This window comes from Myotis myotis, unplaced genomic scaffold (assembly GCF_014108235.1).
Source record: "Myotis myotis isolate mMyoMyo1 unplaced genomic scaffold, mMyoMyo1.p scaffold_m19_p_11, whole genome shotgun sequence".
In the NCBI taxonomy this organism is placed as follows: domain Eukaryota; kingdom Metazoa; phylum Chordata; class Mammalia; order Chiroptera; family Vespertilionidae; genus Myotis; species Myotis myotis.
Genome location: NW_023416315.1, coordinates 24,817,840 through 24,837,467, shown reverse-complemented (window position 1 = coordinate 24,837,467; position 19,628 = coordinate 24,817,840). Strand labels below are relative to the sequence as shown.

Below are 19,628 nucleotides of genomic sequence, written 5' to 3'. Positions count from 1 at the left end.
TTCATAAAACACCAGCCATGCCCAGCCGGTGTAGCTCGGTGGTTGAGCATGGACCCATGAACCAAGAGGTCACTGGCTTGATTCCTGATCAGGGCACATGCTGGGGTTGCCGGCTTGATCCCCAGTAGGGGGTGTGCAGGAGGCAGCTTATTGACGATTTCTTTCCCATCAGTGTTTCTATCTTTCTATCCCCTTCACTTTCTCTCTCTCTAAAGATCAATAAAAACATATTTAAAACACACACACAAAAACAAACAAACAAACAAACACACACACACCAGCTGGCTCCCTGAGACTGCAAATCACACAGACCTTGGCATGTGTCGGTGAAAGCGGGCAGCTAAATCACACGGGGGTGAAGTGGTTATAATGCAGATGCCAAGGCCTCCATCCACACTTAATTGGGGGGGGGGGGGGGCGGGAGGGTAGAGCAGGGATTAGCACTATTAACAAATACCGCAGGGAACTGCTTTGCAAATTCGACCTGGAGACCACTGCGTTGGGAAACACAGTTTTATTTAGTCAAAGAAGAATTTTGATATAGCTTTACAGAAGGAGAGCCAGGATTATTTTTAAAAGTATGTATTCATCTTCCTAATCTCCAAACAAAACACTTATATCAAAAGGTACCATTTATGCAGAAGTTGTTCCATGTGAACCTTCTCTGACTCCAGGGTCAAAATTTCTATCACCAATCTCATTCCAAAAAACAGACTGCAATCGCTGTATTAAAATGAAGTCTTTTTATAACCTATCTGAAAAACGCAAATCGCTAGAACCACAGTTTGTTTAGCCACCTTCAAGGAGAATGTCTGATTTAGAAACGATCTAATATTAAGTATTCATGTGTCACTTAATGGATAGACTAGTATGTGAAGTAAATTTCACTTTTATCAAAACAGCATCAAGGCACTCTGCAGAACTCGGCTGAATCCAATGGCAGGCTTGGCTTTATGTACCAGGGAGCATTAGCTACTTCTATCCACACACACTGTGTTCATGTCATTTTCAGTTTTACTGAGAACGGCTCCACTTTCATGGCTGTTTATATAATTAGACTTTTAATGTGACGAATGATGGACAATAGCTGGGTCATATGGCCAAGACCACGATATCCCTGGGTAGCTCTTACCCCTCAATACAAATGACAGCAGAAATGTTCCCAGGGGCGTGGGTGTGTGTGTGGGGGGGGGGGGCGGGGAGTTATGTGTGGGGGGCAGGGAGTTATGTGTGGGAGAGGAAGGCCTTTGCAGGACTTTTACTTAGGAAAAATGTCAATGAAATGAACACAGCTCAGAAAGCAAATTAAAGGAACAGCAGTTATTATTCCTAGATTTGTATTGAATAGGCAGAGATGATTAAGAAGAGCAAAGCTGTCTCGCACTTGGTGTTGAGGACGTGGTCTGCAGGCCTAGTGTGGCACTCCAGTCACCATCTGAGCCTGACCTCTTCCTTTTATAAAAAATCTAGAGGCCCAGTGCATGAAAAATCATGCACTAGAGGGGAGAGGGTCTCTCAGCCCGGCCTGGCCCCTCTCACAGTCCGGGAGCCCTCAGGGGCGGCAGGCGACCTGGCGGCAATCAGGGGAAGGTGACGCCCCCATCACACCTATGCTGCTGCCACTGCTGGCAGCGCAAGCCTTGGCTGGCCCTGGTTACCTGCGCCTCGGGCGGCTGTGGTTACCTACGCCTTGGGCTGGCCCTGGACGGCTGGTTAGCCGCCATCCAAGGCTTGCCTGCGCCTCAGTCAGTGGGGGGTTCAGGAGGACCGAGGCCCCCAGCGGGGCTGAGGGGACTGGGCATCACCATCTTGTGGCTGTGAGCACCACCATCTTTGTGAGGGTGTGACGGTCAGTTAGCATATTCCCTCTTTATTATATAGAAGGAGGATGGGAACAGGACAAGAGAAGCCAGTGATGTACCAGAGTTTCTGACTACCAGCCTAGGGCACCAGATTCGGGTAGGAGACTGGGCTCAGCAGACGGCAGAATTTCCTAACTTTATAAAAACAGCATATGGCTAGGATTCTTCTTCTGCAGGAAGCTGAGAACCTCTGAGCCGGCAGCCTCAGAGGGGAAACTGCCCCGTTCACCATGTGTTAATGACACCCATTCGTTGCCTCAATCAGCGAATCAGCTCAACAAATTTAAACCTACATAATTATAGAAAGGGGCCCTGATGGCCTTGCTGGCTTCTGGTATGGTGCCACTTATCTGGCAGGACGGGGACAGGGTCGCTCCACCAAAAACAAAGCACTGTCTGCCCCGGGGAGCTGGGATGGGAAGGGACTTAATTTGTTAGGGACGTCGAGCCCTGCCAGGAAGTTTCACTGTGGAAAAGGCGGTACCTGGGAGATCTCCGTGTTTATGCTTTGAAATTTAAATCCATTTAAATATAAATTGCTCTCCTTTCCTGTCATTATGAGAAAGAAGTAGAATGTGGGTTTCGGATCTCTGGTGTGCATATGGTCATTAACTTTCATCTGACCTTGGGTGTAGAACTGATACTGCGTCTACGCACAGGGTACACTCATGACACTCATTTCGTTTCCTCACAGAAAATAGGTTCCCAGGAGCTGCGATGCTGGAAGCCGCTTCTCCAGCGAAGAGAAACTGTGGTCCTCCCTTTCACGCCTTTCTCCAGCCTCACACCCACCCCCTGCTCCAGACCTCAGGAAGCCCGCTCTCCTGAGGTCTGGCAACGTCGATGAAACAGGCAATAAGAGGTCAGAGTCCGGATGATGTAAAGTCACTATCCTGGACCACACAGACCCTGGCCTGGGAGCCCTCACAACCCTGAGTTCAGGGGCCTTCAGTGCTCATTCTCCTCCCCGGTATCTGATTCTCTAAAATAGAAACAAAACCCCATTTAGAGCAATAATTACCTTCGCCTAATAAGCGCTGCATACAGCCACCGAAATGCCCTGCAGCACGTTTTTGAAAGCGAAGGCCTCACAAACCTTCCATTCTCGAGTATACTCTGTTGTGGTTATAATTATTCACCTCCTTGGCACATCAGATTCAGTTACTATCTTAACAGACAAGACCATATTGAAAGATGAAAAGACAGTCATCTCGCTTTGCTAATTCCCTAAATTCCGAACAGTCCTCAGGGTTACAGGATTCCAACCAACTTCCTGGACTTGATGCTCTTAGCCCTCTCGCTGCTCAGGAGCAATCAGGGCAAAGGGCTGTTCTTTTGTAGGACGCCATTGCACGGTTATTTATCATTTCGACTTAATAGCTCTAATTACAAAAGACGGTGTCATGGGATTTTTTTTAAAAAGGCAATTTTCTTTGCATCCCAGTGGGAGAGTTAGGAAAAATTTACAGAGCATCTGCTGCGTGCATTTTTTTTTTTTTTTATTATTGTTCCTGGCCTTTACGGGTGCTATTATTTTCTCAGTTGTAGGAGTTTTACATTTTCAAGTATTACGTAAGTTTACACTGCACTGGGGATTACACTTTCAAGACTCTTGTTCTGGTCTTATGCCATTAAAATAAAAAAGGAAGATACAAGCTTTCAACCACTGAATTGATTGCTGGTCAGTAAGAACAGGCGTTGAATGGGATGCGAATGTACAAAGTCTGTTAGCAAGCAGGGGAAGAACAGTCTCGGGAAATGTTAGAACAAGGGGTTATTATAGCACCGCAGAAGGCGAGATTTTACAAGCTTCAACAATAGGCATGGTGTCAGACAGAGCCCTCTCTTCCAGGGAAAACATCCTAGACCAGTGGTTCTCAACCTTCCTCATGCCGCGACCCTTTAATACAGTTCCTCACGTTGTGGTGACCCCCAACATAAAATTATTTTCGTTGCTACTTCATAACTGTAATTTTGCTACTGTTATGAATCGTAATGTAAATATCTGATATACAGGATGTATTTTCATTGTTACAAATTGAACATAATTAAAGCATAGTGATTAATCACAAAAACAATATGTAATTATATATGTGTTTTCTGATGATCTTAGGCGACCCCTGTGAAAGGGTCGTTGGACCCCCAAAGGGGTCGCGACCCACAGGTTGAAAACCGCTGTCCTAGACCAGTGGTCGGCAAACTGTTGTTTGCGAGTCACATGCGGCTCTTTGGCCCCTTGAGTGTGGCTCTTCCACAAAATACCACATGCGGGCACCCACATACAGTGTGATTGAAACTTCGTGGCCCATGCGCAGAAGTTGGTTTTTGGCCTGGGCAAGTCTATTTTGAAGAAGTACTGTTGATATTTGGCTCTGTTGACTAATGAGTTTGCCGACCACTGTCCTAGACCCGTGGTCGTCAAACCGCGGCTTGCAAGCCACATGTGGCTCTTTGGCCCTTTGAGTGTGGCTCTTCCACAAAATACCACATGCAGGTGCGCACATACAGTGCGACTGAAACTTCGTGGCCCATGCGCAGAAGTCAGTATTTTGTGGAAGAGCCACACTCAAGGGGACAAAGAGCCGCATGTGGCTCACAAGCTGCGGTTTGCCAAGCTGCAGTTTGCCGACCACTGTGACCTAGACCATCGATCCATCAGGGAAGACCAGAATGCAGTTGATTATTTTAAGAGAGAACACTTGCTACTTCTTTCCTCTTGGTTAACAAATGCTAAATGCCACACTCAGTGGGGTTGCAAGGCCATCAGTATAGGTCCCTGCTGACCACATTGGGAGTGGTGGCCGCTGGCCAGCTCACCATCCAGGAGGTGGCAAAGGAGAAGAAAAGGCAGAAACCAAACCATGTGGAAATATCAGAGAGAACAAGACACGTTCTTGAGGATGGACTGTGAAAGACTCAGAAAGTTAAGTGGTTCAAAGTATTACTAAAAATTAAGCACAATATCTTAATTACTTAAAATAGACCCAAAGACGTCTGCCATTTTAAACTAGTATATTTAGCTCAACCATTCATGATAAGAACACTCAAAGATTAGATTTTTAAAAATAGCTTTTAAGACCTGACCGGTTTGGCTCAGTGGAGAGAGCGTCAGCCTGCGGACTGAGGGGTCCCAGGTTCAATTCCGGTCATGGGCATGTATCTTGGTTGTGGGCACATCCCCTGTAGTGGGTGTGCTGGAGGCAGCTGATCGATGTTTCTCTCTCATCGATGTTTCTAACTCTATCCCTCTCCCTTCCTCTCTGTAAAAAATCAATAAAATATTAAAAAAAATAGCTTTTAAGAGCATTTACATTTTTTTCAATAAAAAGATCACAGAAAACCAAAAGGTAGAAGGAGTTTGAGATAGCAATAATTGTACCAGCACGCGAGTCTATCTTTGCTGGCCCTTAATTTTATTATTAACATCTACTCTAAAATACCAAAATACCATTATATTATCCAGTCTTTTACATTTGAGTGATGTGTTTACAAAAGCATAAGGGTCAAGTCCAACTCAGTGCAAATGAAAAAAAAAGAATCTGTCAACTAAAAAATAAAAATTTAAACTGATAAGAACAGATGCCTATCTTGGATCTTAGTCAAGAATCAATAAAACTAAAAATCTGGAGCACCATAAAAGCCGGAACAATTCCATACATTTAATGGTTATTTTTTCCTTCTAAATGTGCAAAACAAAAGGCCTTATTTTCTACTGTTAAAAATAACCAGCCGATCTATCTCATTTCTCGTGACAAAGCCACACGAAAATCTTCTCTTTGGAATGCTTCTGCCCTGAAGGAGACTCTCTCTTGTCAATTGTGTCAGACCTCAAACCTTAGACAGAGCTTCCTGTCAGCAATCCCCCATCTTACATACATGCACGTAAGAAGGGGGCTGACTGCTAAAATGTCCCAGTAGGTGCTATTGGTGACCAGTGATTGTTACTAACAGTGGATCTTAAAAGCTGGGAGTTTCCGCAGAGTCCAGGGTCATAAAAGATGCTCCACTTGTCTGGTGGGTCCACCATGTTTGCCAGACCCAGGGCCGGCCTCCTTGAATATGTTACACAGAGTTCAACGTATGCAAACCGTAGTAACCCGGTTGTTGAAATCACACAAACATTCAAATGCCTCCTTCAGCTGGAATATAGGATTCAAGCCAAGATGATGAAACAAGAGGATGTCTGAGGCTAGGAGAAACAATTTAACTCCAATGTAAAACACTGACTGCCCCCTTATCCTTTCTAGCCCATGAAAAAGAGCATTTCGCCCATTAAAATGAACATTTATAGCCTGGCTGGAGTGACTCCGTTGGTTGGGGGTCATCCTGTGCACTGAAAGTTGCTGGTTGGATTCCTGGCCAGATCACATATCTGGGTTATGGGTTTGATCCGTAATCCGGGAGCTTACGGAAGGCAACCAATCAATGTTTCTCAAATCAATTCTCTCTCTCTTTCTCTTCCATGTCCTCGGGTGAGGATTAAAAAGAAGAAATACATTACATCTATAAAAAGCCAAAACTAAATGCAACAGGTAAACCATTTTCTACTCTTTTATGTTATATATATTTTAATATGTCAAAGAAACAATAAAATATATCGATGCCAATCAATCCCGTCTCTGGTTTCCAGCTTTTCTATCACTTGCACCTCAAAGAGTCCTGTGTAAAATATTCCTAGGGTTGTAACTCCATTAAGGATAATTAAGGCAATGAATGAAAATATTCATTGTTATGATTAAATGTTAGAGCTGGAAGGAATTGCTAAGGTTAGCATATCCTACACAACCCTCCCCTACTCCCATTCTTACCCTGCAAGATACAAACTGGAATCACTTTGCTAAGGTTCCAGAGACATTAAATGGCATAAACAGAAGAAAACCCTTCTTTCTTTTCCAAACATCAATGACCTAGGTATGTAGTTTTAAAACATCTAAATAGCCATGACTAAGCAGAGAGAGTGAAATATAAAAACTGCCAAAGAGATTTACCAATATGAGGTCTCAGGTTTTCCAGAAGGAGAAGCCCACCACGGCACAAGGTTCATGTGATCTAAAGACCACAGAGCTAAAGTGCTTTGGCTGGGAATTCCCTGGAAAAGGGAAGAAACGTATCTCCCAAGATTCGAATTAGCCAACATTAGCAGTAGAATTAGCAAACCAACAAAGAGAAAGACAAACAAAGATATCTGGGCTAATTTATAAAAATCTCGTGATGCCTTAAAATGCTATTCACATTCACTAGTTAGCAGTTAGAGGAGAAACTGTTTAAAGGCACATCCTAATGGCCTCTGAGAAGATTACAACCAAATGGATTTTTTACTAAGCTGGAGCCTTGAATCATTTATATAATTTATTGATTGGCTGTTACTTTCATTTCTGTTTATATGGGGAGCTGAAACAACAAAAAAACCCTTTTTTCTTTATACGAATTCTTATTTTAATAACCCTTCACAGTAAGACATAAATCTGGCAGGACCACCTGAGCCCTAATGAGCAGTTTTACTGCAAGACGTAAGATATTAGGGTAATCAATTCCTTCTGTCAAGCCACAGATGTACCAACTATCAGTTTAAGACTTTTTATTAGATGTTTATCAGCTTTTTTCTTCTTCTTTAAAGAAATAGTTTTAAAAAACAATAACAAGCACACACAGAAAGTGCCATTCTGCAGCTGGTATGCTTTAATCTTCATCTGAGGTTATGCTTAGAGAGAGAGAGAGAGAGAGAGAGAGAGAGAGAGAGAGAGAGAGAGAAACATTGATGTGAGAGAGAAGCATGATCATTTGACTTCCATATGTGCCGGGGATGGAACCCGCAACCTGGGTATCTGCATATTAATATATAATAATACAATATCTACAAATGAATAAAGAGATGTCTGAAAATATATACAAGACAAGAGTAACAGTGAGAAAAACTCACAGACACAGACAATAGTGTGGTGATTACCAGAGAGAAATGGGGGGTGAGGGAGGTAGAAAAGGGTAAAGGAATGATGAATGGTTATGAAAGGAGACTTGACTTGGGGTGGTGAACACATAATACAATATACTGATGATGCATTATAAAATTGTACAACTAAAATCTATATAATTGTATTAACCAATGTCACCCAATAAATGCAATAAAAAATTAAATTAAATTATTTTTAAAGGAGTAATACTGGTTATCTTTGTTGGTGACATGATGGATGATTTTTCAGTTTCTTCATACATTGATGCATTATCAAAATTTTTTCAACGAGCATGCTATCTTATAATTGTAATAAAAATAATTAAAACTATTTTATTATGAAAAAGAGAAGTAATACATGCTTATTGTATATATTTTTCCACTGAACATTTTACTACATTAATTCTTCAAAAAATAACTTTTAAAGCTGTTCAACATTCCATTACACTGATCTCCCAATTTTACCATTTCTCTACTATGGAGACTCAAGGATTGTTTCTAATTTCTTATTGTTTAAAACAACAACAGTGCAATAGATTCCTTCTACCTGAATCTTTACATGCCTCTCTGGTTACGCCCAATAGCTGGAACTCCAGTTTTGGAGTTACTGGATAAAAGTCAGGGATTCTAGAACACCGAAAAATTGCTGTCCTAAGACACTATGAATTCATGTCTCCATCATTAGTGAATGTGTGAGAGACCATTTCACTCTGTCCCTGAGAACCTGCCAAAGCTGTGTTTGCATGCCAAGCTCCATAAATCAAACAAGTAACAAAAACAGACATACTAACTTCATACAGCAACACATCAAGGCACAATCAAGCTGACTTCACATGTCTTCGACTTGGCGCAATTTAACACGCATGGGCCTTACTCCTCTTCATCTCCCTTTACCTCCTGAAAGTTCAAATTTCTTAGCCTGTCAACCAAATCCTACCTCTTTTCACCTTGTTCATCTGGCTCCAGCCGCTCTTGCCTCCTTGCTGTTCCTCAAACACATTTCACACGCTCTGCCCGAATGCTCTTGCCTGGATCCGCAGGGCTCACCCTCTCACTGACTTCAGCTTTCTGCTCAGAAGTCCCCACTCCCCACTGACGCTGTGCGAATTAGCACCCCCTTCTCCAGCCTCCCTGGCTATTGATTTGCTCTGTTTTTCTCCAGCATTGACACACTATGATATCTTTTATTATTTTTCCCAACATTTTCCGAAATTAAAAAAAAAAATCCTCCAAGGCACTGCCATCCCAATTTGTACAAACTATAAGTCTGTCTCTTTATCATAACAGGAACCAAGATCAGCTCTAGCACAACTTATTTCTAAGCCCTCCCTCCTACAATCGTTATACTGATGTCTTCTCCATGTTGGCCTCTGCCCATGCGAATACCCACAGCCCAATGCCGTTCACTGAGGAGCTCCGTCCGCTCTGCCCTCTCCGTGCAATAACCTTTCGGTCAAGATGCTGCCCTTTGCATCTTCCTTTTCACCTTCATTGCACCCAGGCTCTGTGTCCTCAACAGCAGCCAAATCCACAAAGATCAGTATAAATATAATCAGATAATTCCTACTAAGGTGTGTGTGATTCAGTAACTGAGAGAAAAGCAAATTCTTGGAGTTTCTAACTGGAAAAAAGAAAGAAATAAAAATATGTATGGCTTGTGTTCTTAAGACATTTCCATTCCATTTATTTCTTCAAATTTTGCCATCTCTTTTCTTTTGTCTTAGTCTTTCCACCTGAAAAGTCTTATTATAGTTTGACATTATCTAAGGAGCATCTATCTCCCTTGTGTTTGTCATGCCATTTAGCACTGACCTCCTCCCTCTGAACAGCAAAGGATGCCTCCTTCTGACACTCCTGCTCCCTAAGCAAGTGTTTTTCTACCTCAGTGAGTCTCCATTTCATATTGGATTTCAGCCTCTCCTTCAAAATGTATTTGAAAGCTGCCTTTCCACATATCACTTCCATCCCTTGTTTCCTACAGGGACTAGGCATCGGATCCGTGCACTCGGTCCTACGTAAAATGCTGGCTTTTAGACCTCATTACACACTTCAATTATTTTCAGGAGTAACTACTTGGAGATAAAAAAAAATATCTATTCAAAAAAGACAACCTTGATGTTGTTTATTGTCCTCTCTCATTATAATAGGCAATGCAACGTGTTTGCTTTTTTATGTTGTATATACAGACTTTTTCATGGCTGCAATGAACTAAAAACATTTTTAATTTCATTTTTCATGGAAATTTAAAATAAAGGCAGCGAATGTTTAAAGAACCATATGTAACAACCTGTACTATTTTGATGGTAGAATAAACTATTTTTAAAACAAACAATGATACTTTTCTACATTCTACACCAAAACTTCCTGAGATGCCCTCAGCTGCTCACTGCCACACGATATATGAAATATTCCCTCAGAATGAAACCTTCCTTAGGTCCATGAAAGACTACTCACCAGACTTCTTTGCTTTCAAAGCAATGACAGCTGCTAGCTCTCTCTGCACCTGATAAAATATTAAGAAAAAAATCAATTAGAATAAGAAAAATGTAGATATCAAAAGCAGTACTTTGTTTTTATATATGCAACCCAAGTTAAGAGCTATAACAATCAGAGCTAAATGTGCTGCCACTTTTTGGGTTTTTGTTTGATTTTAGTAATGTGGAAAAACCCCTGCATAGAAATTTTAAGCTAAAAAGCTGAAAGAATCATAGTGATCAAAAAGAAATTAGAGGTTGCCAGAATGTATCATGGAACATTGGTATTTTTGCTGTACTTATGGGAAGAACTTCAAAAATATAATTATCAAACACTTAGAGAAGTAATTCAAATGACAAATTATTAAAGCAGGCATGTATGTTGGCAAAGATAGAACTATTATTTATCTCTCAAAGATTCTAGCGTACACAGAAATTCTACAACAATTAAGATGGGTGACCCTGGTTTAACTGGACCTCTGCCCAAACACAATAAACGTTCATTTGAAATCTGACAGGTTTCCAGCAAACAGTTCAGAAAATATGCCACATAAAAGCAAGTGCTACCGAGTCATAGGGTAGGTGAAGTAGGAATAGGCAAGACAAACTTAAAAATCCTAAGTGCCGTAACACCCCCCTTATTTGTCCAGATTTTTGCTTGCTCATTCTCTGTCTCTCAACTCCACATATTTGAGTGCTTAAATCCTTTCCTAAAAGCTTTCCGGAAGAGACAAAAAAAAAAAAGAAAAAAAAGTTAACTACAATCACTTTCAAAGAAAAAAAAGTAATGAAGATTAACTTTGGGAAATCTGTGTTGGGCAGCAATTAAATATTCCATAAGAAGAAAGCTCATGCCCCTACAGGACACAGTCTTTGAAGCTTAGAAGTGTGTGTCATCACACTTCTAAGGTGTATGGAGGTGGAGGAGGTGGAGGTGGAGGTGGTGGTGAGTTTGGAAGGGTCCTGATAATGAATTTTAAAGGGAGAACATGGAAGTTCAAGGTTAAAGAAGATTTGCTGTTGAGATTTGTTTAATTTGTATTTATTTACTTGTAGGCAAAAGTAGCACAATATGCTAGACCCTGGGACTCCACCTAGGGACCAGGTTCACGGTGGCCAGGGCATCCTCACCTGAAGACAGCAGCTTCTGCGGCACTGCTCTGCGGCCTTGCTTTCCCTGGCTGGCAAGTCCCCGTGCCATTCAAAAGGGCATACTCTTTATCATGCTAAGTGAAGTAAGCCAGTCAGAGAAAGACAGGTATCACATGATGCACTCACATGTGGGATCTAAGTAACAAAATAAACTGATGAACGGAGTGGATCCAGAGACATGGAAGCATGGAACAGAGTGTGGAATCTCAGAGGAAAGGCGGGGAAGGTGGGCGGGTGGGAGGTAATAAACCAAAGACCTTGTATGCATATATGCATAACCCATAGACAAAGACAATAGAAGGCCTGGGGCAGGGGTGGGGGGGGGTGGGCTAGAGGGGGGTCAATGAGGAAAAAAGGACATATGTAATACTTTCAACAATATAGAATTATTTTTTTAAAAAGGGTATACTCTTGATTTAGCTGATTCTTTGATGCCTTAAAACTCTCTCCAGAAAATTATACAGTAACTAGAGTGCACGGGTAGGGTCCCTAGGCCTGGCCTGCAATCAGGGCTGATCAGGTTCCCCGCCTCCCCACCTCTCCACTTTGTTCTTCCCTCGCTTCCTCAGCGCCTTGCTGCCATTGCTAGTTCCTCACTATGTTCCGTGTCCCCCCCAACCCCCGTGTGGTCAGCGCATGTCATAGCGAGCGATCAAACTCCTGGTCTCCTGGTCGAACTCCCGAGGGGACACTTTGCATATTGGCCGTTTATATATACAGATGAAAAGACAATCAGTCCTTCTCCAACCTTGAAGTCCGAGCTCTGAAAATGCTCACGGTAGGAAAATGTGCAGTTCAAGATCGTCCAGGTAAAAGAGGGCTGGGGGAGACAAGTGATGTGTGGCCATAGGAAAACCTTCACAAATACTTGTGCAGGTAGTCAAATAAAAAACAATTGAACAAAACACCCATTATTGCATATTTTATATTTTAAAGTTGTTAATAAGTTTTATTATAGTATCACCATCTCTTTTCAGGATTGTGCCCCTTCATAGTGCCACAAATATTTGGGGGTGGGGCCAAAATATGGACCATAAACATTCACTGGGATCTTGTCAAGGCTGAACAATTCTATGACCTCCCAGGAAGACCCCACCATGGCTCAGAGACCAAAGGGAAGCAGGGGCAGAAAATGATGCTTGTGGATGGCTGCATTTGCTTACAGAAGACCAAATTCCATGCCTGACATTCTCTTCACGAGATCTCAGCTTTTCTTTCTCTAAACTGCAAATAAGGTATGAAATACAACTAGCTCAGAAAAGGAAAGTATTATATTCCTACCATTGAATGACATGACATCTTTTCAGAGATTTGGTGGGGAAAGAAAGAAGGAGTGCAAGCAAGAAGCCAATCTAGCATTTGAGGGGGAACTGGGAAGGTGATGAGAGGGGACAATGAGAACGGACTACACAGGTCAACTTAGAAGGAACCTACACTTTATTTATTTTTTTTTTTTTAATATATTTTATTGATTTTTTACAGAGAGGAAGAGAGAGAGAGAGTTAGAAACATCGATGAGAGAGAAACATCGATCAGCTGCCTCCTGCACATCCCCCCTGGGGAAGTGCCCACAACCCAGGTACATGCCCTTGACCGGGATCGAACCCGGGACCTTTCAGTCCGCAGGCCGACGCTCTATCCACTGAGCCAAACCGGCTTCGGCAGAAGGAACCTACACTTTAAAATAAAAACAAACATAAAGTAAATGAGATCACTCTAGACTCTGAATGCCCTGCATGTCTGCAATCTGGGAGGATGGAGGAGTGTTTTTTGCAGGGCCTGATGTAGACTGGCTTCCACTACCCCAGGAATGAAAAGGTTTCTAGACAAAACTTCAAAGGTAGGTAGGTTATTGTTCAGACAAAACAAACCACATTCTCTAGTGCACTGACCATCATTTCATCATTTTCAATTGTATGACTAAGGCCTGTCTTTTGGATGGTAGGGACCTGCCTGTCCTTTTATGGTATAACCCAGGGCAATCAACACTCATTCACTGACCCACAGGAGGCAATACAGGGGCAGCCTTAAAAGGACATAGGAAGGATTTAGGGGAGAGAAAAAGCTGCCCCAGGGAGGACAATGAAAATCAAAGGAGAAGACGACCCCGCCCCCCCACTAATAAGCTCCTCTCAGCAGGAATCTTCAGGACTGATTCGCACTCAAGGCCTCCTTTGCAAAGAACTGTTAGGTTTATATTAAAAAACTAAAACTTTGAGCAACTGCAAAAGCAGAAACTAGAATTCTCTCTTTTTAAAAAAATACATTTTTATTGATTTCAGAGAGGAAGGGAGAGGGAGAGAGAGGTAGAAACATCAATGATGAGAGAGAATCATTGATGGGCTGCCTCCTCCCACCCTGTCCTGGGGATTGAGCCCACAACCTGGACAGGTGCCCTGATTGGGAATTGAACTATGATCTCCTGGTTCATAGGTTGATGTTCAACCACTGAGCCACACCTGCTGGGCATGAAGTACTAAGGTACCTATTGGATTAAAAAATAAATGCCATGCATAGTCTAGCACCAGTCAAGCCTTCAGAGGACTGACATCCGGATCCACATTTTGACAACTTCCTGAGAAACCGTGAGCAAAAACCATCCAGCTAGGAGATGCTCCTGAATTTCTGACTTTCAGAAACTGTGTGAGACAATAGATATGTGTTGTTTTAAACCATTACATTGGGGGTCGCTGGTCATGCTGAAGACTCCTTTGTAGGACAATGGTGATTTTCTACTTGATCTACTTGGATGTTGTTGGTTAATCTCAGTTTCTCTCTCCATGACTGAAATGGAACCCTGTTCTCAGATCAGGCTTATGGACACATGTAGAGCCAAGAGCCACATCTGATGTTGGCCGATGTTTTTACTTAATGTGGGTGCTGAACTGCTGCCCAGGTAAATAGGAGAAAGGCATTCTTAATCCAACAGAAAGACTTTATTACCTCGGCCTTCCCTACCATGATCTGAAACCCCTGGGGCCAGATGGGTTTCAAAATTCAAACTTTTATACATTTCAGAATGGTACTCTACTTACCTCAAACCCTCAGTGAGGTCTGGGGCAACAACTTGTCATCAGAAATCACACATTAGTATTTATGCAATAAGATGTATGATTATTCATTCCAAATGAGATAAAGGAAGACTAGAAAAAGCATCAGGATTTTCCACTAAGTATGTTTAGTAGGTTAGATTTTTTTTTCTTCAGAGCTTTTAGATTTCAGAACTGAATAATGGATTGTAAACCTCTACTAATTTTACATTGAAAGCTTCTCTCCCTCATCTTTTTCTCATGTTTCCTCTTGTCAGATAGCTATGTAGTCACTACTCAAGTCTACTAAGAAATGCTTTCTTTAAATAGTTTGGAGTTTCATCTACCTCTCAGCGGTTCCCGAGCTTGGCTGCACATTAGAGCCAATTGGGAGCTTTGAACAACTACTTATACTTGGTCCCCAGCTAAATCAGATCCTCGGGGCATCAGTATTTGCTGCTGCTGTTGTTTCAAAGGTTCCTACGTGCTTCTAGGTTGTATCGCGAGTTGAGAATCATTCTTCTATTTAATAAGGTATCTTAGTTTTCACAAGACTCAACCTCTTTATCTTATGACCATTTCAACTGACAATCACTCTTTACTTTTTATTTTGTTCTCCTCTAATTTAATTAATCTATAAAGGATCATGGCCCACTGTGTTCTAGGTATTAAATGAGGCTATAACTCAACCCAATGATAAGATTCAGTTACTAGCAACAATTTGACAGACACCATCTCTTCAAGTACCAGGAAAGTTGCAGGGATGCTTTTTAAGAAACTTCAACTTTAATTTAAAATGCAGTTCATTCGATATAAAAAAAACTATGTAAATCAAAACACATCTGTATTTGGGTATGTTTGCTCTTGTAAATATCTGTATAGTGGATAATTAAATGACTGGTTAGACGTATTTCGAAAATTCCCCTTTCCTCATGTTGAATTGTTTGGATTTTCTATCTTCCATAACCAGCAGGGCTGTTCACAAAGTAGTCCTGAAATTTAACAGGCACAAGAATCCACCTTATGTCTAGCGTTCTGTCTTCTTTACTTTCTGGTACTTCGTTAGTGCCTGCAGCCTCTAAATCTGAATGCCCACAAAGTTGTTCTGCATCAACACCAAGACTCAAGAGGCAACAGAAAGAGTCAAATGCAGATTCTGGGTGCCCGGGAGCACCTCCGTGGGAAAGGTCAACCGAGAAGACACGAGCAGGCCTCATGGAGCAAGAGGCCCTAGAAAACCAAGTGAGAGCTGGAGAGAATGCAGGTCATTTGCGGGAGGACAGACCAATAGTGGCAAATGTCTTAGCTAACCGAAGCATTGTCCTTATAAATCAGTGTTTGATAGAATCACCAAGTCACACATTTCCTAAAGGTTTTTAGTAAATCTATTAACTTTGGAAACATTTACATGTTGGTTCCATGATAGAAATGTTTTTAAAACATAGAACTTATTTTCTAATTTCCTACATTAAATATAAGACGGAACATAATCCAGAATTCTTCCCCATTTTATTCCCAAATAGACTTACTCTTAAATCTCTGTAAGATTTTAAGTTAGTAAGGACTTTAACCACTCTAGGGAAAAAAAACAAATAAGTATACTTCTTAAAGTCATCAACGCACTTGCAGATAAGATACAAACTGAGCAGTGATGCTGGCTCGACTCTGGTCCTATGAATACTCATAGGCCAAGCAGCAGTTTTCGTTGTTCAGCAGAAGTCTGTTTTCCTATCTCCACGTTCATTATTTTGCTGAAGAGCTAATGTTGCCACAAATCTGACACATAGATAATGTTGCAATTACCTGTTCATGTCAACCAATAATTGAAAAATTAAGAAAGATATATAAATATCTGTCTAGACACCACTGTTCTCCACCTAATAGTTTATTTAACAAACTGCTGTTTCCCCAGTAATTGCTGTCACCACATCAAAGACGTGTTTGTTTAGCATGCCGAGAAGACAACATATGCTTACGCTTACGCAAATATATCAAGACGAGGGATAGTTCTAAAAGCTTTTTATTAACTTTATTTTTATTGTTGTCACTGTTAAAATCTTTTATATAAACTTGTTTTGAATACACACAGATATGCCTATTAATTTTACTAAAAACACTGTTATCCATTCTCAGTAATCCAATTTCCATTGTTAACTCCTACTCTGCTTGTGATCATCTGAAAACTATCAGATCTTTTTAATGTGAACCTCTGTCCAAGCAGGCATGTCCATGTAGCTGATGCACGTCCATGTAGCAAATACTTGTCCATGCACTTACATAAGAAACTTAAAAACCTAAATGCAGGACTTTATTCCCACTCATTGTGCTTTTTGGAGGTTAGATGTCACAACAATAGCCTTATTATAACCACAACACTAGTCAGGTCCCAGGTATCTCAGGGATCTCCTATGTAGGGGTCTCCTGTCTGTAGGGGGTAGACTCCTGCAGAAGCATAAAGGGATGTTACATTAGAAATACTGGATTGGGATGAATCCAGATCAAATAAGATCTTTGTCAACTAGAAAATCTTTAGAAACCTAACATGGGAGGGATTCCTGGGAGAACAAGATTCAGAACTCAAGGTCAAGATTCAAAAGCCTAAAACAGGCAAAGGAAATGTCCATTTACTTTAGGCCAACCTTGAAAGTAGTTCCAGGATTCCAGTGTCACCTGGAGCTTGCCCTTAACTCCCAGAGGCCTCTGTGGTCATCGCACGTGGGCTCCTCCTCCTCTGAGCCAGCAATGCTGTGTTTAATCCTTCTCGTGCTGGGATTTTTTTAACCTTCTCTTCTGCCATTTCTCTTTGACTTTTACCAGAGTAAGTTCTTAGCTTTTAAAGGTTCATAGGATTCGACTGGGTGCATGCAGACAATCCAGGCCTGTAGCCTTAATTATATTTGATGGCCCCTTTCACCATCTAATCATTTAATGTGATATTTGCAGGTGCTAATGAGGGCATCCATCTTTGGGGACCAGTCTACCAACCATAAAATCGTAACACAGATCCTCAGAGCCTTCCTGAAAAACTATCCCTCCACACCTTCTTAGGGTCTTTTTTTTAAAATCTTTAATTTCTTTATTGGTTAAGGTATTACAAATGTGTCCTCATCCCCCCAATAACCCCAACCTCCCCCCCAACTCATGCTCTCATCCCCCTGTTGATCTCTTCCCCTTACCCCCACCCTCCCCTACTTTCCCTCTGGGGATTGATAGTCTGATCGCTGCTCCTCTGTCTTTGGATCTGTCCCTGTTCATCAGTCTATGTTGTTCTCTATATTCCACAGATGAATGAGATCATGTGGTATTTATCTTTCTCTTACTGGCTTATTTCACTTAGCATAATGCTCTCCAGTTCCATCCATGCTGTTGCAAATGGCAAGAATTCCTTCTTTTTTACCACAGCGTAGTATTCCATTGTGTAGTTCTTAGGGTCTTATAGGAACTTGCTAATAGAGCCTAGTTCTGGAAAATGATTTATCTGTTATAAAATTTTTACCAGAGTCTGCACACTCCAGAGTACACATAATGAAGCCAGAAACCCTCAGAAGCAGTCTGAATGAATTCTCAAGTGCTAAACCACACAGCCGTGTTTACCAGTATTTAATGACTCCTGACCACTTAGAAACTAAAATGTTATTTACTGTAACTTGTCAAGTCTCATTTCATAAAATGCTTCCAAAAAATTCTATAATCTAATCCTAAATCCAATTTGTTGAGACCCATTCAGTAACTATATAGTGTTAAGTAAAGATGATGTGGAAAACTGTTTTAAGAATCCTAAATGGTTATTTTTAATTAAAGTGGACTCTCTCTCTTTTTTTAAATCATCACTTGAGGATATTTTTTCCATTGACTTCCAGACAGAGCGGAAGGGAGGGAAGAGGTGGGGAGAGAGAGAGGAACATTGATGTGAGAAAGACACATTGACTGGTTGCCTCCAGCATGCACCCTGACTGCCCTGACAGGAGCTGGGGATCGCATCTGAGATATATGCCTTGACCAGGAATCGAACCCGCCACCCTTTGATCCATGGGTTGATGCTCTAACTACTGAACCAAACTGGCCAGGAAAAAGTGGACTCTCAGTGACTACTTCTGTCTAAAAAGCTCCATCTCCCCACTGTGATGATAGCACACCCTGCTGAGTGAGCCTGGGGTGCGACGGTGCATGAAAAGCGTTAGCAGAACACCTGCACCAGGCAAAAACTGCAGATACCAGTCATTCTCAGTCTTTACCCACGTCTCAGGTGGTCTTCCAAAATCAATGGGTTAATACACTAACATCTGCAAGCCAGATTCTTCCCCATTGTACCCACACAGAAGGTCACCTCTGTGCTGTTTATAAGAGCAGAAGATTAAAAACAAGCATAATATTCAAAAGTAGGGGAAATGGTAAATCATGAAACGGGATACTACAGATCCACTATAAATGTCATAGGAGGTACTTTTAGCACTGAAAACTTATTAAGTGACAAGTACAGGCCACAAAATAAAAGGGTCATTTTTTAAAATAAAAATATACATATAAGAAAAATAACCTAGGAAGTAACAAACACCAGGAGTGTTAGTAAGTTATTTATAAGTGGTTTTATTATGAGCATTTTTCTATTCAGGGATTTTTAAAAATTGTAAAAGTCTCTAAGTCCAAGTTAAACAATCCAAGTGTCAGGTAAATAAGAAGAAAATTGCAGAGTTGAATCCAGCTCACCACCAGGTTTACCACCATTTGACACTTACAAATAGAGGAATAGATTTCACACTATTTCTACCCAGTAGTCACATGAAATTTCATCCTATTCTAACTTTTACAACAAAGTAAAAAGACAGAAACATTCAAAAATCTACCTATTTCATCACCACCAAAAAAAATCAAGTAATTTTTACTTTTTTTATATGCCTCCTGGTCCTTCTGCAATATGAATATACTCTATATAAAGCTATAACATTGACTTAAGAATACAAAATTACATTTCATTGAAGTAGCTGTAAGAAATTTTATTTTAAACAAATGCACAAAGAAGCAGCCCAATATGAGATATTCATGGATCATTCTTTTAAAGCTCATTTAACATCCCTCACACAGGGTTTCACAGTAACACTTCACAAACTCATGACTGTCAATACACCAAGTGACAGTTGAGTAGTATGTTTCTATTCAATCA

At 41.2% G+C, this 19,628-nt stretch overlaps 1 protein-coding gene across 10 annotated transcripts in view; it reads right to left on the bottom strand.

The window, feature by feature from the left end:
- RAPGEF5 (Rap guanine nucleotide exchange factor 5) overlaps positions 1–19,628 on the bottom strand; it is a 196,217-nt gene that overhangs the window by 106,491 nt on the left and 70,098 nt on the right. For 9 of the 10 annotated variants that reach the window (XR_004970861.1, XR_004970862.1, XR_004970859.1 and 6 more), the window contains exon 7: positions 10,267–10,315. Coding sequence is in view for 6 of the 10 variants with exons in the window: in XM_036327925.1 (XP_036183818.1) it covers positions 10,267–10,315 (49 nt within the window). In the remaining 4 variants the exon portion in view is untranslated. Of the gene's footprint in view, positions 1–8,749; positions 8,964–10,266; positions 10,316–19,628 lie in introns of those variants that run through there. The other variant, XM_036327927.1, reaches the window with a different exon arrangement.